Below are 18346 nucleotides of genomic sequence, written 5' to 3' on the forward strand. Positions count from 1 at the left end.
TCCGGTTACAGCGCCTGGGGAGGGGCGGCTGGCGTTTGAAGGCACGGGAACGCTGCGGGCAACTGCTCTTTCTAAACTCTGACCAGACTGTGCATAGAGGAGGGGGGAAGCCTTCCCCTGGCCCTCTGTGTGCAGGTTTCCAGCTGGTGCTTGCCTATAGCTCCCTTTTGCTGCAGGCTGGAGCTTGCAGCAGGGGCTAGTCCGCGAGCTGGTGCCGCATTAGCCCCTGGTAGGAGGCAGGTAGCCTCATGGACACAAGTGCAATGAGCAATAGAGAGTTTAGGCTTAACAGCAGGAACAGCCTTTCATCGAGGCACTGCACAGCTATAGAAATTATGGTTCTCTCTGGCAGAGGTCAGCTAGGAATGGCAATCAGCTGCAAAGGCCATGGGGGGACATCACAGGGCTTCTTGGAAATGATAGGCTTGCAGTTCCTAGAACAAATTGCAGTGATGGCTGTTCACAGGATATTAGGAAAATCTACCTACCAGTTAGCTGCATTAATGACCATGGAGGCCTCCTGAAGGTCACGTGCCCAGAGTGGCACTTGGGAAGGGCAGGATTGCTCTGGCCGAAATACGAGTTGCGCATGGAAATTGTTTTGTTCCTGGTCCCTAGAACAGAAAAAAACAGCCAGAGGCTCATTCAGCCCAGGGTCCTACTGCCAAGCATAGTCAGTAGGTAATGTTTGAGGAAAACATAAGCAACAGGGTCAGTCTATGGTGATCCTTTCTCTGGGATACTCTCATGGCTTTCTCCAGTTAGCAATTTAGGGCCTATTCACCTCAGCCACAAGTGTCTGGGGGTTTTGCACTTGTTCTAAAACTGGATGGAAGACCAGTGCTATTTGCAGAGTGTAGGAGGAGAACCTCACCTCTGTCCAGACCAGAGCTGCCAATGGCGGCAGTGCAGAAGTGAATGAGAGGGCAAAGGATGTGAGCGCTATGGGCAGCAAGGATGGAGAAGGTATATGTCAGAGGCGATGAGAGTAAGGCACCGCAGTGAGGAAAGCTGGAGGATAGAGCCAAATCTAGAGGATTGTCTGGGCTATGGGGATGACTGTCCTCCACGCCTAAGAGAAGAGCAGGACAGGAAAAGTTATCTGACCCTATGTCCCCAGCCCTAACTGGTTACAGCGGAATAAGTCCAAGCATGTAAGGGGGCAGGGTCCAGAAGTGCAGACAGGAGAGAAAACCAAATGACACATGGGGCGGAGGTTTGGTATGTGCTGCTTTTGCTCTTTCTGGTCAAAGGCATTCTGAATCAGCCAAAATCAGGGCTAATTCTTGCTGATGAGTCTTTGCTCCCTGTCCTCTCACTCCTGCCACAAGGCCTTCTTCACGGGGATAGATGTAAGCTGGGCTTGGGTGTTGCTGCAGGCTGCCAATGTCTCTGTGTGGTGCAAATAGGAGTCTCCTCTCTGTGGAGATTAAAAGGGTCACAGCCAACCTTGAAATCTGTGGATGGACAATTGGGAAATATCCAAATTAGTTAGTATCCTGTCCCTGCCTTCTCTGAACTTGCGAGCCATTGGGTCTAGACATTTTGGATATTCCTGGATAGCCATTGCTGGATCATTTCCAGCACAGCCCGTGAATCCAGCCACCGTTCCCACCGTCTTCAGGGATCTTGGGGCTGGCAGGGAGACTCTGGAGGCTGGAGGTGCCAGCCTCCCTCGTTCAGCAGAACATAAAGTCAGTAGGGGCATTGGCATGAAATAAGCTTCAGGTTCCTACCTTGGGCTTTGAACAACTGTTGAACACATTTAAGTTGGGGTATGACGTGAGCATTGAAACTTGTATCCCGTGCCCTTAGGGTCAGCTTGTCTGTACTGGGAGCCCTGTCTGAAGTACAGGAATGAATGGGCTGCTTGCTCGAGCAGTTTTTAACCTGAAAAACAGGCAACTTTTATTCTGAGTTAGAGCTGCTGTCAATGACAGATGAGGGCTGTGGCTAGCTTTGGTCGGTGTGGGGCATCCTGGTGATCCACCACCGCCTACGATGGGGGAGGATGTGGCTGTGTGCCTGGCACGCTGGCCAAGCAGTCACACACGTCATGATGTCACTCTACGGAAAAGGCAGGTGACATCTGTTGTCAAGTGACATTTGTAGGACACCAAGCTGGCTGTGATGCAATCAAGGTTGCTTCTGTTCAATGGAAACTTTTGGATCAGTTTACAGACTGACACTTAGTGAATTGTTGTTAGCTCCACAGAGGAGTGAATGTCTGTTTTCTAACCTTAGGCTTAATCTCATCAAAACATGACTCTTCATATGAAAGTGACGGCGTGCTCACCTTCTGCTTCCAGCCAGTGTTAGAGGAGACGATCGTGTGATCCGCTGTCCTCTGTTCAGGAATGAAGTGCTGAAATTTTTTTCTCAAAAATAGCCCTATTGCTAGTAGTGATAAAAGATTTGGATAAGCGCATCTTGTTTCCACTCACAATACTTTTCTGCTGTGTGATTTAAAGAATGGAATGAGCCCAGAATAACATATATCCTATTCTGCCAGAGCGTTTCCTTTTACTATTGATTCCTTATCCCCGCAAGACCAAACTTGCTGTGCTGTTGGTTGTAATGTTCCACGCACTGACATAACTGCTTCCTCTCCAGGATACCCACAGCCAGAAGTGACCTGGTATAAGGATGATGAAGAGATGGACCGCTACTGTGGTTTACCCAAGTATGAGATTTTCCGTCATGGAAATCGCCACACCCTGCAGCTGTATAAGTGAGTAAAAAAGCTGGAGAGTAGTGGATTTGCTGGTGGGAGCTTTGAGTGTGTTTTCCTTACTTGGAGAGGTTGGCTGTCAGCAATGTTCTTCCCCCAGGGCCAGTGCTTGCTGGCTCCCCATACTTCCCATTGCCATGTTCCCAGCTGTCCCTTCCCCTTCAGCTCTTTGCTCGAATGACTCCCCCATCACATCAATATGAGGTCCATTATTGCATCCAAGGATAGCCACCATGCCGGAAGCAAGAGGACTTCCGATGGTGGTAGCAGTGTGTCATCAGTGATGAAACAGGAGGAGAGCATTAGGACTGAGAGAAAGCAAGAGAAGGGAAAGCAGTGACTGCACTCAGGATGATGATCAAGGAGATCAGGCAAGGTAAGGACAGAAACGGTCCGTAGGAGTGTCGTGAGCATTGGAAAGGGTGAAAGAGGGAAAAGGGCTGCAGACCTGTCCCAGGCCCCTGGAGAACCTTTCCTAGCTTTCACCATGAGGTCGGGGAAGGAATGTGCTGCTTCAGTGCTCCACTGACAGAGTCATGGTCCTCCATTATGCAGACAAGACTGTCAGCTTCTTTTAACTTTGAATGAAAGCTACATTTCTGGGGAACCAAGCACACTATGTCCCCAGCAAGCAGAGACCTATTGCAGTTTGTGTCCTGGATTTTGGATGTCGGCGAGAGATGACGCTCTCTGAAAGTGCAGGTTATTGGTATTGCTGATAGTCCTGTGATCCTTGCGATTCTAGCTTGGGCTTTTCTGCCACCCCAGGCACACTCCAGGTTTCTGTGAGTGGCTAGCTGACCTGTTGGAGGAGTGGGGAGCTCCTCGGGCCAAGAGTCCCGCAGGGGTGAAGGTGGAAGTGGTGTGCATGTGCTTGTGTCTGTGAAGCAGGGTGGGAAGGCTTTGGCAAGGTAGCAGGATGGAGTAAAAACAGAAATGTAAGGATCAAATTTAGGCAGTGGAAAGTTGAGTGGAGAAGGTCTTACAGAGGGATGTGGCTGACAACACTCAGAACACCTGGTGCTAGCTGTTCCTGTTTCATCACAGCCCTCTGCTGTCAGTGTTACAGCCCAGGGGGAACTGAGCACTGATTTGTGTCCATCTTGCTTATCTGTTAGTGCTGAGAACAAGCAGAGGCCTGTGAGGGAGGCCAGTCCCAGCCACAGGTCTCCAGATGTACTGCAGGCACCTCAGGGCAATACCTTCATCTTTTGGCCCCTCTCGAGCAAGAAGGGGGAGAGCATGCATGTGTGTGTGTGCAGCTGTAGTGCCTTGGGGAGGAAACGTTGGTCTCATGCGGAGATTTTGGTTTCCAGGTGCAGAGAGGAAGATGCAGGCATTTACCAGGCCTCAGCTAGAAATAACAAAGGCATCGTATCCTGCTCTGGTGTGCTGGAAGTGGGAACCATGACGGAGTTCAAAATCCATCAGAAGTGGTTTGCCAAAATTAAGAGAAAAGCTGAAGAAAAACTGCGAGAAATAGAACAGGGCAAGAAACGAGGGAAAGAAAATGTGGAGGTGGAGAAGTTGCAGAGGATGAGCCCCGATCGGCTCCAGAGAAAGCGGAGGCTGACTAGGGATCTGAATTTCCGGTCAGGAACCTCCTCATGGGAGAAAGAGGATGTGGCAAAAGTGCATGTTGCTGATTCTCAGTCCAGATTACATGAGGATATTGCTGAGCCGAAGGAACCACCTGTAAATGCGATGACTGGCTTTTCAAACAAATTGATAACACCTTTGAAAGCAGAAGTGACCGCCAATGGAGATGTCTCTCTGGAAAGTGGGGAGGAGAATGGGAACAGCTTTCTTGCATACATCTATGAGACAGTGGAGGACCTAAAAGCCAAGCCCATGGCCAAAGACTCTGCTGCCAGAAAGAAAAAGAAGGTAGTGGAACCTCCAGGAGCAAAACAGGAAGTTTCAAAGAAAGAAGAAAGTGGAAGAGATAAGGTGAACCCCTCATCAAATCCAAGGTTTGCCCCTCCTGTCCCCTTGCGCAGGAACACACGTTTGAGGGTAGCAAATGATCAAGAGGTGGAAAATATTCCAAAAACCAAAGAGTCTGGAAAACCTATGAATCAGGACACTAAAACTAATGCATATCAACAGAGCTTGCCACCTTCCAAGAGTGACGTGCACTTCTCTTTGAAAGAGATGTATTTCGATAATCAAAAGAAACCCGCAGTGGGGAAGGAGGAGGCAGGGGCTACAGAAGAAGCTGTGAACGAGGCTGTGCTGCAGCCCGTGGGCATCAGCAGACAAGCAGAGAGTACTTCATCTCCCTCAAAAGTGTCAAAGGCAGGACATGACTCATCTGAGGGACAGAAAGGCCAGCGTAAAGAACCGAAGCCAGAGGGAAACAAAGCCCCTGATCCGCAGGTAACTAGACCAGAGAGTAGCCATAGAGGGGTTGCGACAAGAAAATATTTGTGCCATGTGTTTGCGTTGGTTGTGCTGCCAGCCCTGGGAGGCTATGTGCTCCTCAAGGGAGCTGCTGCTGAGACTGCAGGGATCTCCTCTGGCAAAAGCACTCCCCAAAAAAGGCTTGCTGGGCTGTGGGTGCCTGAACAGCAGAGCTTCCAACTGAACACCCCATCTCTGAATAAATGTCAAATGAGGTGGTGAGGGGAGATGTACGTCAGGGCCCTTCAGCTGAACAGCTGGTCTCTGAGCGGCCTGGGGGGTGCCGTAAGCTCTCCTGTTTCATCGGCAGGCTGACCTCATGCGAAATGTTTCCAAATCAGTTAAGCAGCGAGCACTGAATGGCTATTTATAGCTGGGGGTGGATGCCTTATGCGTACGACGCGCAGTGAGGCTGATGACATCTGTTCAGTTTAGCATTTGAGCCTGGGCTTCAGCCTGATGCGTTTAATGAGCCCCCCATGCAAATGAGTGCAGCATGCCAGGTATGCCATGTGAGCGCCGTTAGGCAGGGCTTTGAATTTTGTTTACAGTTCAACGTGTATACAGTAGAGCTGGGCTTTTTTTTTTTTTTTTTTTTTTTGGCTCTTCAACTGTTGGAAAAAGGCTGCTGCAAGACTCATTGTGGGGATGCAGAGCCGGAGTGCTGCACCTGCTCCTGACTCTCATTGCATCTTTTCATCAATGTCTATTTTTGTCGCTTAACCTGAAGCATTTTCCATGAAAATACTAGACTGGAAGCTACCAGTCTTTCCACTCCTGACCTGCCCCTTCTTTTTCCTTTTTTTTTTTGTTAATGACCCCTGCTGTGGTAAAGGATTCTCCGAGTCTGATTTGCAGGTGCTGTCAGGATTTGGCATTTGAACGACGGTAGGTGCACACTTTCGATAAAGACCAAAGCTATTAGAGGAGCACTCAGGGCGCAGCACATCTCTCTTGTGGATTGCTCCCTTGGCAGGTAACGCAATATTTTAGGATGCGGAAACATCCACAGTATGAGAGGTGGGACTAACGGGTGCTCCAGTGAAAGAATTTCCTCTCTTTCTCTTCTGGATTTCCTTGTAGGTGTACAGCCATAGGTAGGGCACCAGTTATTGGTAAGAAACCTGCTGTGTTTTAGTGAACCAAGTGTGTCTGGGTGCTGGACTCATTGCAGTGTAGCACTGAACCCGTCTTTAATGTGACCCATCAGCATCACACATTGCTGCGTAAATTATTACTGAGCATGCAAGACCATGGAAAAGCAATTCTTTTTTTCTCTTTCTCTTGCATTTTCATGACCCTTGCTCTTAAGGAGAGTGGGACTTGTTGGTACACAGCAGCCAGACTAGGGCTGCCATTCCTAAGGCTGGAACTTGTATGAAGGTATTTTCTTCTTAGAAAAACCACTCACGGAGGGACATGTGAGCTTGTCAGTTAGCATGCCTTGTTGTAGACAAAAGCAGTCCTATCTAAGTGCTTTAGCCTCTAGGTGATGCTGGGGGAAGTACTCAGACATATGTATCACCAAATAAGCCGTTTTTGAAGCTGGCTCCAAGTGCATTTGAGAATATTTAGACCCCAAAGTACAAGGATTGCTTGGCTTTTTCTTCTTTAATCTTTTTCCTAAACCAGAAAGGGCCATAGTGTAGGTGTTTTCCTGGCTTTGGTGCCAAGCTGGGCCTGTTCAGGACTTCTCTTTTGATCTGGGTTTATCCATTGCAGAAGGTCTCTGCAAAATGCCAGGGTCTAAACTTCCTCACGCACAAGGGCAGAGTTGTAACTAGGTTTGGCTCAAGATCCCTCTTGCAGTAGTTCTTACACAATTTTGAAATTGACGTTTTTATTCTATTTCTTCTTTATGCCCCTAGTCTGGCTGTTTCACAGTTACTTTAGGACAGATGCTGTGCCCCAGAAACCTTTTCTGAATAAGCTTTAGTTCCTGCACCCATGCTTAGGAAATTTGCCTTCAGCTCTAAGTGCTCTTCAGCTGAAGAGATGTTCTCATTGAGCAGCGCTGTCTTGTAGAGATGGCTCTGTACATTGAACCATTCCTGTGAATCGCCAGCCTTTTCCATCCTCTCTTCCTTTGGGTGCTGTGGTGCTAAGCTGCTTTTCTCTGGCCAGAGGGGCCGAGGCCTGGACGTGCCGTTAGGTTAGGCTGTGTCTGCCCCCATCTCTTTCCGTGCCACTGAGGACCAAATACTGCAGTAAAACCCCAGGCGTTTTCATTGCGTGAAGCACATCTTTCTGCCTCATCCCTTCACTAAAGAAAACCTTTGAAACCTGGGCACTGAGACACTCTGCTGTGGCACTGAGCCCTTCCAGGCAGCTTGGGGTGTGTGACTCCAGGGGAGTAGCAGTGGGGAGATGTGGGCTGCCCATCCAGCGCTATGAACTGGACCCCTTTTGTGCCTGTCCTGTGTGCGGAGAAAACGTTCGGCGTTTGGGGTCCCTTGGAGTCTGCCAAGGAGGCAGACTTGAATTTTATGTGTAGGAATGGCCCCCCTAATACTAATCTCCCCAATCCCCATCCTTAATATTTCCATAGACATCATAACAGATGCTTGAGGAAGGGCTTGCTGAGAGTCCAGTGTCATCTTTCCTGTTTTTTCTAAGCACTCGAGCTAAGCTTATGTGCCAGGAAAGTAGAAGGCCTAAGTGCCACAGCCCACCTGTCCCATGGACCCCATTTTGGAGGCATAAAGCTTAAGATAGAGATCCTTAGGAGAAAAACTTTAGCAGCAGATCCTCTGGGATGTTCTGCCTGCAGGCCCTCTTCCTTAGGGGAAGGGGAGCCTTTTCCCTGCGTGCACCACTCCTGGTGCAGTTGTCCCGATGTTGCTAGCTGAGCATCCGTCAAGTACAGCATGTATGACCAGTATTACTGCCTCCCCTGAGCCTTACCCTGCAAAAATAGGTAGGTCCCCTTGGCTGGATGATTTCACCAGATCTCCTCGGGATAAAGCTCAGCCATCACAGTGGGCAGCTCACTGAAATGTCTGCTGGGGTGCAGCTGTAGTCGGAAACATTTGAGCTTCCAGAATGTCAAAGAAACAGGATGATTGAATAGCACAGATAATATTACGGTGTACAATTTCACTATAAATCATTTGGGCAGCCTCATCCAGATACCGTGTGACATGCTGATCGCTCTACCTCAAGATGAAGATTGCAGATATATCCTAGGGGGAAGACCGAGTCTTAAAAAAGAGCAAGAAAATTATACAAGGTCTCAGCAGCGGCTGGTGAAAACAGGGGAAGTTTTGCTGCTTGGGAAGGAGTCGTGTTGGAGGGGATACAATTAAAAGCCATTGAATGTTTTAGGGAGGTAGATCAGTCTGCCCTGTTGTGCACAACCAAGATGTTGAAAGACAACAGAATTGGAGCTGATTAAATGAAAAACTGTTTTATGCCATATGACAGCAAGCTGTGGGACTCACTGCCATGGATACTGGCAAAGCCATGAGGGCCTCGATGTTACATGAATGTCGGAGATACCGGGTTAGAATAATTGAGGCTTAAGAGTCAAACAGAGGCCAAGCACTGCGATGTGGTATAGAGGAACCATAAGCACCACTGCGTGGAAGCAGGCAGTAGAATAGTGTTCATTCTCCATTTTTACTTTATTTTTTTACTAGGTTGCAGTAACAGTGGGACAGTCTGCTAGTGACTTAAAACATCCAGTGTCTGGTCCAACGGTAGACACTGGTCAGCAAGCCAACAAGTGTGAGGAGGTCAGGAAAGAGACACCCATCTGCCAGGAGACCAGGGGGTCTGGAAAAAGGACAAATCCTAGGCTGAGGCTTCAGCAACCATCAACGCAACCAGCACCTACTCCTGACCACACACAGCCTAGCAAGGAGCACCCTCCCTCTTGGAAACAAGCAGAAGGACATTCCCAGACTCTCAAAGGCGAAGAGACCCAACAAGGACGGTCAAATCAAGAGAACAAGAGCCAAGTTGAAAAAGAGCCATTGCTAAACAAATCGAGTGCTCCAGCACCTGGAGATAATATTCCTCTTGAGCAAAGTGCCCATCTGACGGCAATAAAGCATGGGGAGAGCAAAGAGGCAGGAGCACAGCTGCCTGGGAGGCAGCCCCAGGCGGAGGCAGAAGGGAGCTGTGCAGCGGAGCCGTCTCCTGGGGCTGCAGGCAGGGAGGTGGCAGGGACGCCTTTGGTGCTTCAGGAGGCTGAAATGCCAGCTCCTGTTTCAGTCCAAGCTTCCAAGGAAGAGCCGCTTCCTGCTCCTGCAGCAGGGATGTCGGTGCTTCAGGAAGCACCGACTGCAGCTCACAGCACCCCAGGGAAAGAGGCTGCAGCAGGGGGAATCCCGTCTGGAGCCCAGCTGCTGCCAGATGTGAGCAAAGAAATGGAAATCAAAAAGGCAGATGAATCTGCCTTACAGGAGAAGTTTCCCGTGAGATCTTCAGGGGAGGAGAGTGCCAAACCAGTGCCTGTAGGACCTCAAAGAAAGGAAGGAGGAGAGCAAAGAGCTGCAGCTCCAAGCCAGGAGCCAGCAGCACCTTCAGGCACTTCTGAAGGAAGCACTGAGGTCCAGCCACAAGTACCGCTGGTTCTGCCGAGTCCTGAGAGACCTCAGGAGACGTCTTTGGAGGAGAAGATGCAGCACAAAAACCTTGTGTCTTCCTTGAAGAACTATCTACTTCTGCTTTTAAAAATATCAGATAGCAGTAAGGATGTCATGAAAGATGACACTGACCTCAATGAAGAGGAGCAAGCTGCTGTGGAGGAAGCAGTGCTCCCAGAAATTGGCATTGCAGGCCTGAGCCCCCGAACCTCAAGGAAAGTTTTGGAGAAGGTACAAAACAATCAGCTCTTCCAGACAGCAGAAAACTTGCTTCTGACTCCCAGGACATCCAGGCGGATCACGGGTATGATCAATGAGGAATTCGTTACCAGCAAGGAGATGCTGGCTTGCAGGCCTGTGCCACCAAAGAGACGTACCAGGGTAGCTCCTGAGGTGGAGGGGCCACTCCAACTCTCTGTGCCTTCTATCGTGGTGGGCAGCATGCCAGCAGCAGGAGCAGGGCAGCCTCCTAACAATATTTCTGATTTGCATCCAGCGAGCTGTGAGAAAGAGAGCCCTGCTGACCCTCTTGCGATGCTGCCTTGTGCTACCCCAGAGGAGCTTGCTTCTGGGGCGCGACGCAAAATATACCTGCCAAAAACCAAGCAGGTGGGGGAGGAAGAGGATGCAACCGCAGAGAGCCAAGGGCATATGAAAAGTCCTACTGTTTCGCCACGGCAATCCAGGAAGAATGCAGCCCTATTGCAAACCCCTGTCCTGGCTCCGTCCCCTCCTACAGAGCAGCGCTCACCAACCCTCATGAGAAAGATGGCCACATTGGAGGTCCCTAAGCTGTATGAGGAGCCCACAGGTGATGGCAGCAGTGACCGTGAAGTTCCTGAAGATATTAAGCCAGAAGTACAACTGGCAGAGTCCAAGAAAGAAAATAACCCATTTAAAGGTAAGAAAAAAGGTAATTCCCATCTTTGGACCCTGAAGTAGCCAGACGAACTGTGCTGTAGAAGCATGTTTCCCTGTTGCTTACAAAGGGAGCCTGGCCAACCAACGTGGTCTTCTGGGCAGAGCCCTCTGTGACAGCCAGCTGGGGTCATGTGAGTTTTGTGCATTTGCAGGGTTTTCATCATCAGCCTTTGGCTGTTAGGAAGGCAAAAGTCTGCCCTGAATATTTGCAGAGTCAGATGTAGCCAGGTAAGATGGGCTGGAGAGAGAGCTTCTGTCTGAAGCACAGGAGAAGCATGAGCATGACCACTGCAGAGAAACCACTAGGCTCTACTGTGCCCTGCTGGGGTTAGTGCAGAGAAAGCAGGGGAAGGCCAGAGAAGATAGTGCTGATACTGGCTGTCAACACAGCCTGGACTTCCTTGTCCAAAGGAATTACATAATGCTCTTGTTCTTGGACTGCCTGTCTTGGTCCTTGCTGTGTCTCACGCTGGTCAGCAGCCCAGTAGGTGTGAGCAGGGTGCATACTCCTTTTCCATCTCCAGGGTCAATGTTAGTTTGATCCCTGGTGACACTGAATCAGAAGAGACGCAGTCCGGGTGCTGGGATGCTTGCGCGAGGCAGGCAATACTCTCGCAGAAATCAGAATTCTCACAAAAGTAGGACTAACCTTGATAAATCCTTAGTCAAGTGAGTAAATGTTTCCTTCTACATTTCCTTCTACATTCCTTTTTTTCTGCATTGCCTCTTGCTGAGTCCAGCTAGGTGGTACTGTGCTGCACTGCTGAATTAATTTGTACCACTTTTATCCCGTTGTATTTATCCAAATAGAACTCTGAGACCTTCCTTGTGAAGGCAATGTTGTACCAGAGTGTGCCAATCTACATGTGGTACCCAACACCTACGTCCTAAGCAGCAGTGCTGGGGTTGGCTGGCTTGTCCCCGGAGCTGCAACCAGCATTGTGTTTCTCACCATCGGTCTCTTTGCACCCTGTCCTTAGCTCCACAGGTGATTCGTAAGATCAGGGCAGAACAATTTTCCGATGCATCAGGAAACCTGAAACTTTGGTGCCAGTTCTTCAATATTTTGAGCGATTCTAAGCTGATGTGGTACAAGGACGAGATCCCTGTAGCAGAAGCCCAAAGGAGGTAACCTGCCAGCTCTGCTTTGTTTTAGTCTTTGTGCGTAGCCCTGGGTTCATGCGTTAAATCCAGCTCTGGCCCTCATGCTTACTGGGCTGAAGGTGCCTCTTTTGTTAAGGCTGCATGGGAAGCTCATTGCATGGCACAGTACGTTGTGAACTCTGTAATCGCCGTGCCCTGGGAGGGAGGGATTGCCTGGATGGGGAATGGCTGCCCTACTTGTCCTGTTGATGCTCCATCCAGAATCTGGCTGTGGTTTAGGGGCTGATGCTTTGAATAGCAGAGCCCTGAGGAGGGCAGAGGTTGAACCCAGGCCTTGGGGAGGGCAGGGAAGGTACTATGCCCATCTCATGGTTTGAGAGCTGGATGTGAGCTGAAAACTGGGACCCCTAGTGATGTACTTGATGGTGGTGGCAGTGCTGGGAGGGTCTGCTCGCTGCACCCAAGCAGGCCCATCCATACAAGCAACTGTGGTAAGTGTCAATGGAGAAAAACAAGCTCTGGCCATGCCCTCTCTACCTTTGGCATGGCCTTTGTGCTTGGAGAGCATTTTCAGACTGCTGGGTGGCTTACTGTGTTCTGGATATTCCTTTGCATGCAACAGGGAAAGCTCTTTGTTCTCAAGCCTAGGCAAGCAATGACTTGTGTGGTAACATCATCCACGCTGGATGGGATTCGCCTGATGTATCTGACCGTCACCTGAGCTCCCTTTATAGTGAGCAGGTAGAAAGAGGTGCATTTGGGGCACAAACCGTCCCCTGTGGCAGATATTTGGACTGGGGCAGATGGACTGGGAGCAGCCGTTTCCTTCAGGCTGAGTGGGGAGTGCAGCCAGCTCGGTCAGTGAGTCTCAGGTTGAGGGTCCCACCTCTTTCCTGTGCGATCCATCATCCCCTTGTTGATTCATGCTGGCCATGCAAGACAGAAACAGGCCTTTGTTTTTTGTGGATATATGTCCACCCAGTGTGCTGCCACCTTGGCTAAGAGGAATTGCCAGCCCAAAGCTTGGTGCTACAGACTGGAGAAGACCAGCAGCCTGCTGATATGAAGCTTATGCTCTACCGATTCTTTGGAGAGGGAGAGGCTGCAGGATGGGAAGTAGTATCTGCCCTTGCTCATGAATTGGCTGAAACGTAGCAGGAAGCTTGACACCTCTGTGCCTGTTCGGCTTCCAGCAATGCTATCCAGACAAGGATTTAGTAGCCCAACTACAGCCCTGATCTCAGCCACGCTCAGAGGCTAGTACCTTTACTGGGTATCAGTGTGGGATTGCAGCCCAGCTCCAGCCAGGGTTTACGGGGTTTCCTGGGAAGACGTGCATCTCTGTGAGTATGAACTGCAGGGCAGACCTCCTGATGCCATGACATGCTGGAGGAACAGCTGGGACACTGCTGCCTTCCCACATGCCGTTGGGCTAGCTGGGAAATGAAGTCCCTTTTCTTGGCAGGGTTTGATTCCTTTCTAGCCCTTTTCCAATTCTCTGGAGGCTGCATGGTGCCCATGGCAGTGTGCTAGTCTGTGACAGGACTGACATGATGCTCTAATTTCTTGCAGTGCCGGTGACGAGGGCCAGGCAGCCTTGGCTATTGTGCAGGCATCCCGGAAGGACTGCGGGGTCTACCAGTGTGTGATAAGCAATGAGTACGGCACTGACTCCACTGATTTTTTGCTCAGCCCAGAAGGTGAGGAGCCCCTAGCAGCCTGGGCAGCTCTCCTGGCTACCTGGACATGCGGTGGGGTGGCACAGAGAGCCATAGAAAGGGCTTGGTGTTGGGTCATGGAGGGGGAGCTCTGCGAGCTCTGGAGCTCTGTGCCTCTCCAAGGTGTGTGTCTACGTCCACCTCCCAGCAGCGAATCCCACCTTGGTATCACTTCTCCTTAGGACAGTGTGGGGGCAAGTGTGGTGGGAGAGGGCTCAGATTTGGGCTGAGGGAGCCTGGCTTTAGCATCAGGGAGAAGGCAACCCATATGACTGTGGGGTGTGCTCTGAGCCTGGGCGAGAGCACTTCAAGGGTGTGCAGGGCCTGGGTTCTGCAGAGGAGGGAGTGACATCCAGCTTGGCCATGGTGCTGTTCTCTGCAAACTGCCCGTCTGTTAGTTCTGACTCAGAAGTGCTCACTTTTCAGGGTCCCATTGAGGTGGCAAGCCCAGAGCTTCAGTAGAGTGGAAGATGCTTGCCAAGCCAGGCTTGTCTGTACTAATTTATGAGTGATTCAGGACATTTTCTTTGTGATCCCTTCATATGAAAGTGCATGGGCCTTGGGGCAGAGTGGGATCCTGACAGGACCCTGACTGCTCTCCTGCCTTGTGTCTCCTGCAGTGCTGTCAGGATTTATCTTGCGGGAAGAGATCGAAGGTAAGGGCCATCTGCTGCCGAGCTGTGAGTGCTGCCGCAGCCACCACCTCTTGCTGCGTGGATGCAGGCAGCTCAGCGGCAGGGGTAGGACATGCCTGCTGTGTCCCTGCTCACGAACTCTTCCCTCCACCAGTTGGTGAGGAGATCGAGATGACGCCCATGGTGTTTGCGAAAGGCTTGGCTGACTCGGGCTACTGGGGGGACAAGTTCTTCGGGCGTGTTGTGAGCGAGGACATGGAAGTGGGTGCCGGCTTCCTGCGCAAAGCCTGCCGTGCCAGGGCCATCTACGGCCTGGAGCCTGTCTTTGAGTCTGGCCGGACCTGCGTCATCAAAGTGCACAATTTCATTGTCTTTGGGACCAAGAATGAGAATAGCCTCATCGAGAAGAACTACGATATCACCATCCAGGTGGGCACTGCAGGCTGGCACCCTTGTGGGGCAGCTTGGGGCTCTGGATGCCCTCCACTTGCCTCCTGCACTCCTTCCTTGTCTGTCTGAGCCACAGTCCTCAGCTCTGTTTCCAGTTTCTTTATTTCCTTTAACTTTTCCAATGCTCTGGATGAGCTGAACCATGTCCCAGCAGGGCTGGCACTGTGCTTGTTGTTCCTGGCTTCTGCCCTTCTCTCTGAGCAACACAGAGCTGCTTGTAGGATTCCTGTCACTTGTCCTTCGACTGCCAGGACAGGAAACAGACTGGTGGTGGTACCGAGGGATGCCTTGTGAGGCGGGGAGTCCCGGGGAAGCTTGGGCACTGGCTGCCTGGTTGATGTGAAGCAGGAAAAGGCTCTGACTCTTCTGCTTGAATCCCCAGGAATGTAAAATCCAGAACTCCAGCCGAGAGTACTGCAAGATCTTTGCTGCTGAGGCACGAGCCATCCCCGATTTTGGAGCAGTGCCTGAGTAAGTAGGGTACTGCGACTCTCTGTTGGCTTGATAGCGGGGCAAAGCAGCTGGCTGGTGGGGAGGGTTCCCCATGGGAGCTGGGGAGATCCCGAAGGGTGGTGCACTCTTCTCCCACCCTACAGGGCATCATGCCCAAGGGAAGAACCCAATGCCCGAGCGTGTTAAAGAAGTTGAACCCAGGGAAGTTGTGGGGAGGGGGAGGAACTCTGCCAAGGACTAGCAAGCTGATTTCTAACTCTGGCAGATGTGCTGGAGTTTGGCTTTGGGAACAGAGGGGCAGAGGTGGAGGAGAAGGCCATGTTTGCAGATGGCGGGTGTGAGTCTCCATTTGCTGAGGTGGGAGAGCTTGTCAGCTGGTGCCAACCCCAACTGTGTGGTGCTGTGCAGGATAATTCCTCTGTACCTGATTTACCGACCGGCTAACAACATCCCTTATGCCACGGTGGAGGAGGATCTGGGGGGCCCCTGCGAACAGTACTGTGTCACCGAGAGAGACGGCAGCCTGGTGGCAAGGGGCACCTCAGAGATTGTGCTCAAGTGCTGCACCTTCCAGCACTGGGTCTACCAGTGGACAAATGGAAACATCCTTGTGACTGACATGGAAGGTAATGGGACCTCCTGTCTGATTTCTATTGCTCTTCCCCACACCGTGACTTGTGAAGGGAGGAGGAAAAGCCCCGCTTAGGCCTCTGTGCCACGAGCAGGTCATCCCTGCTCCAGGGGCAATGGGCCTGCCTTTGGCATTGGTGCCAAGCATCCTTGTCTGGGCAGAGACTTGTCGTTCTCTCTTTCGTTGCAGGGGTGGGATGGAAGATGACCAATGTGAGGATAGCTACCAATCTGAAAGGGTGAGTGACCTTCCAGCCGCTGTCTCAGGGCAGCCCAGGCTGTGCAGCTCTGCTGCTTGCGTTGCAAAAGAAACAACACGGTGGTGAGCGCAGCCAGGCTCCATCTTCGCTAGCCAGTGGGCGGGAGCTCTGCAAGGCCGGGTCCAGCGCCTCGAGTCCCTCCTGGCTAGTGGTCTGGGAGGGAGAGCTGCTGGCACTGGAGAACAAGGCGAGCGGGAGGTCTTGCGTGAGCCAGGGCTGAGTGTGGCTTTTTTGACAGGTACCAGGGGCTGAAGGAAAGCTGCTTCCCATCCCTGTTGGAGCAATTCGCAGCTACTCACCAGTGTAACCACTACTGTGCCATCCTGGGCCTGAAGACTCTGGAGCCGGTGAAGCCCAAGGGGTCCAAGAGCCCCTCCATGGGCAGGAAGTCCACCCAGTCCAGCCCCCAGCTTCCAAAGAAGGGCCTGGCAAGTCCCCAGGGCACCCGCAAGGCTTCTGTGAGCCCCAAGAGCTCCCGGAAAGCGGGAGAATCGGGGGAGGCCCAGGCAGCCTCCAAACTCAGATCTGGAGAGAGCGGCAAGTCCGGCCACCCTCAGTAGCCAGAGCCGCCTCGGCTGGGACTCTGCTCGGGCCCTGCGCCCAAGCAGCCGGGAGGCAGCGTGCACCTCCGCACCCCGTTGGGAAGGGGGAGACCCCAGCAGCAGCCGCTGCCGCCACTCTCCTTCCTTCGGCTCCTGCCCCGGCTCGTAGCGTTTGTGTTGTGTGTGGTGTGCTAGCGAAAGAGCGACCTGGCTGGATTCACAGCAGGGCCTGCAGAGCTGTGGGTGTTGCGGCGCTGGCCCACGGCCGCCATCTTTATTACCTCTTTAACATAAGCTGCCACCGATGGTGGACCTGTGGGGCTTTACAGCCCTGTGCAGTGGGGCTTGCTTCCCTCTGTTGACTGTCCGTTTAGCTTTCTTAAGCTCGGTGCTGGTGCCTGGCTCTGGTGTGCTCAAGGCCGGGGCCGTCAGCCCTGCTCCTTTGGGCTTTGCCTATGCCATGCTGATCTACAAGGCCCCCTTCCTGGCAGTGTCCCCAATGCTTGCCAAGGTGACAGGCAGCCTGGGCTGGTCTGCCTCCTAGCACCTTTGTGCTCCCCCACCACATGCCACTGCACATATCCCCCTTAGTGTCCTCCCTGAAGACACCGCGTCAAACCTTGCCAGTGCTCCATGTCAAGGATGTGAACCCAAACAGGGCCCGCCTGGTCCCGTTTGCCCCGGCAAAGCTCTGAAAAAGGCAAGACTTTGTTTCGCTGCAGCTGGTTTTAGTGGTGAGCTGCAGCTCTCGTGCTTCTTTGCTGCTGTTGTTTGGGGAACCTGTCACGTGGGATGACACTGGTGTTGGTACTGGTGCTGGTGGCTGCATGGCAATGGGGGTTTGCATCCCTGCCTCCCTCTGTACTCCCAGCCTCCTCGTGCATCCTAGGGCAAGCATCATGAGGTCCCTAGGGCCTCCCACCCCCTTGCCGGGTGGTTGCTGAGGCCGGTGGTGTTGCCCATGGGTGCCAGCCATGCCACAGGAAGGCTGCTCTACCTCATGCAGGGCCCCCAGGAGCTGGGGGAGGTCTCCCCTGCATGCCGAGGGCTGCTGTGGCACATGCGCCCGTTTGGCCTGCTCCTTCAGCTCACCAGGTTTGACACCTCTTGCCTGTCTGCCATATGCAAACCCTACCTGGCTACAAACACCACCCAGTCACCCTTGCTTAGTGCCACCATAAGGCACTGTGTCATATCCCAGTGGAAGTGGCAGCCCCGCTGCCAGCCTGTCTGCCCTGTGTGCCTGCAAAGGATGGTGCCGGGTGGACTGTCCAACTCTGGGACTTATGACTTCTGGCCGTGGCAGGAGGCAGTGATGGATGGGCAGTGGTGCTCAGGCTGGAAAGTAAAGTGGCCTGAGTTGCATCAAGCGTCCCTCAAACCCATCAACTCTTCAAGGTGGGCAAGAGCCAGCAGAGCGTGACGATGGGCAGCATTTGCTGCAGTGACGCTTGCTAAGAGCTCTTGTCCCAGCTCTACGTGCTCCTGTCTCACTGCAGAGCCTCACCTTCTCTAGGGCTCTGAAGGATGGCGTTGCGCATGTGATACCACCCCGTAAGAGTCACGAGGGCATTGGTGTCCCATCCCAAATGTGGCTTATGGCAGCCCAGCAGAGGAGGGGATGGGTCAGGTCGGGAGCACCGTATGCTCTGGGCCCCGGTGCTTGCCATCAGGTCATTGTAAAATAACGATGTACATATGTGGCCGCGTTGGCAAACAGCTGTGCTCGAGTGCAATAAAGCGAGAAGGACTGGCCTGTTTCCCTGTGCTGTGGTCCCTGCGGAAAAATGCCGCAGCTCCCTGCTGGGGGTCTGGGGCCGCCTGTATGGCACCCAAGTGGGGCGAGATGGTGCAGCTTGTGTTCAGGGAAGGATGGCTCTACCCCATCTTCACCCCTTGCGGGGAAGAGG

At 52.2% G+C, this 18346-nt stretch overlaps 1 protein-coding gene across 2 annotated transcripts in view; it reads left to right on the forward strand.

Annotated features, from left to right (window-relative positions):
• The window catches only part of ALPK3 (alpha kinase 3), a 35797-nt gene extending 17601 nt beyond the window's left edge, over positions 1-18196 (forward strand). For both annotated transcript variants that reach the window (XM_064517700.1, XM_064517701.1), the window contains exons 3-13: positions 2614-2731; positions 4048-5110; positions 8773-10624; positions 11625-11772; positions 13321-13448; positions 14087-14122; positions 14256-14530; positions 14934-15022; positions 15413-15630; positions 15825-15873; positions 16133-18196. In XM_064517700.1, coding sequence (XP_064373770.1) covers positions 2614-2731; positions 4048-5110; positions 8773-10624; positions 11625-11772; positions 13321-13448; positions 14087-14122; positions 14256-14530; positions 14934-15022; positions 15413-15630; positions 15825-15873; positions 16133-16454 — 4298 coding nt within the window. In that variant the 3' untranslated portion in view covers positions 16455-18196. The remainder of the gene's footprint in view (positions 1-2613; positions 2732-4047; positions 5111-8772; positions 10625-11624; positions 11773-13320; positions 13449-14086; positions 14123-14255; positions 14531-14933; positions 15023-15412; positions 15631-15824; positions 15874-16132) is intronic.
• The last annotated feature ends 150 nt before the right edge of the window (positions 18197-18346 follow it).

Source organism: Dromaius novaehollandiae, chromosome 10 (genome assembly GCF_036370855.1).
Source record: "Dromaius novaehollandiae isolate bDroNov1 chromosome 10, bDroNov1.hap1, whole genome shotgun sequence".
Lineage (NCBI taxonomy): Eukaryota > Metazoa > Chordata > Aves > Casuariiformes > Dromaiidae > Dromaius > Dromaius novaehollandiae.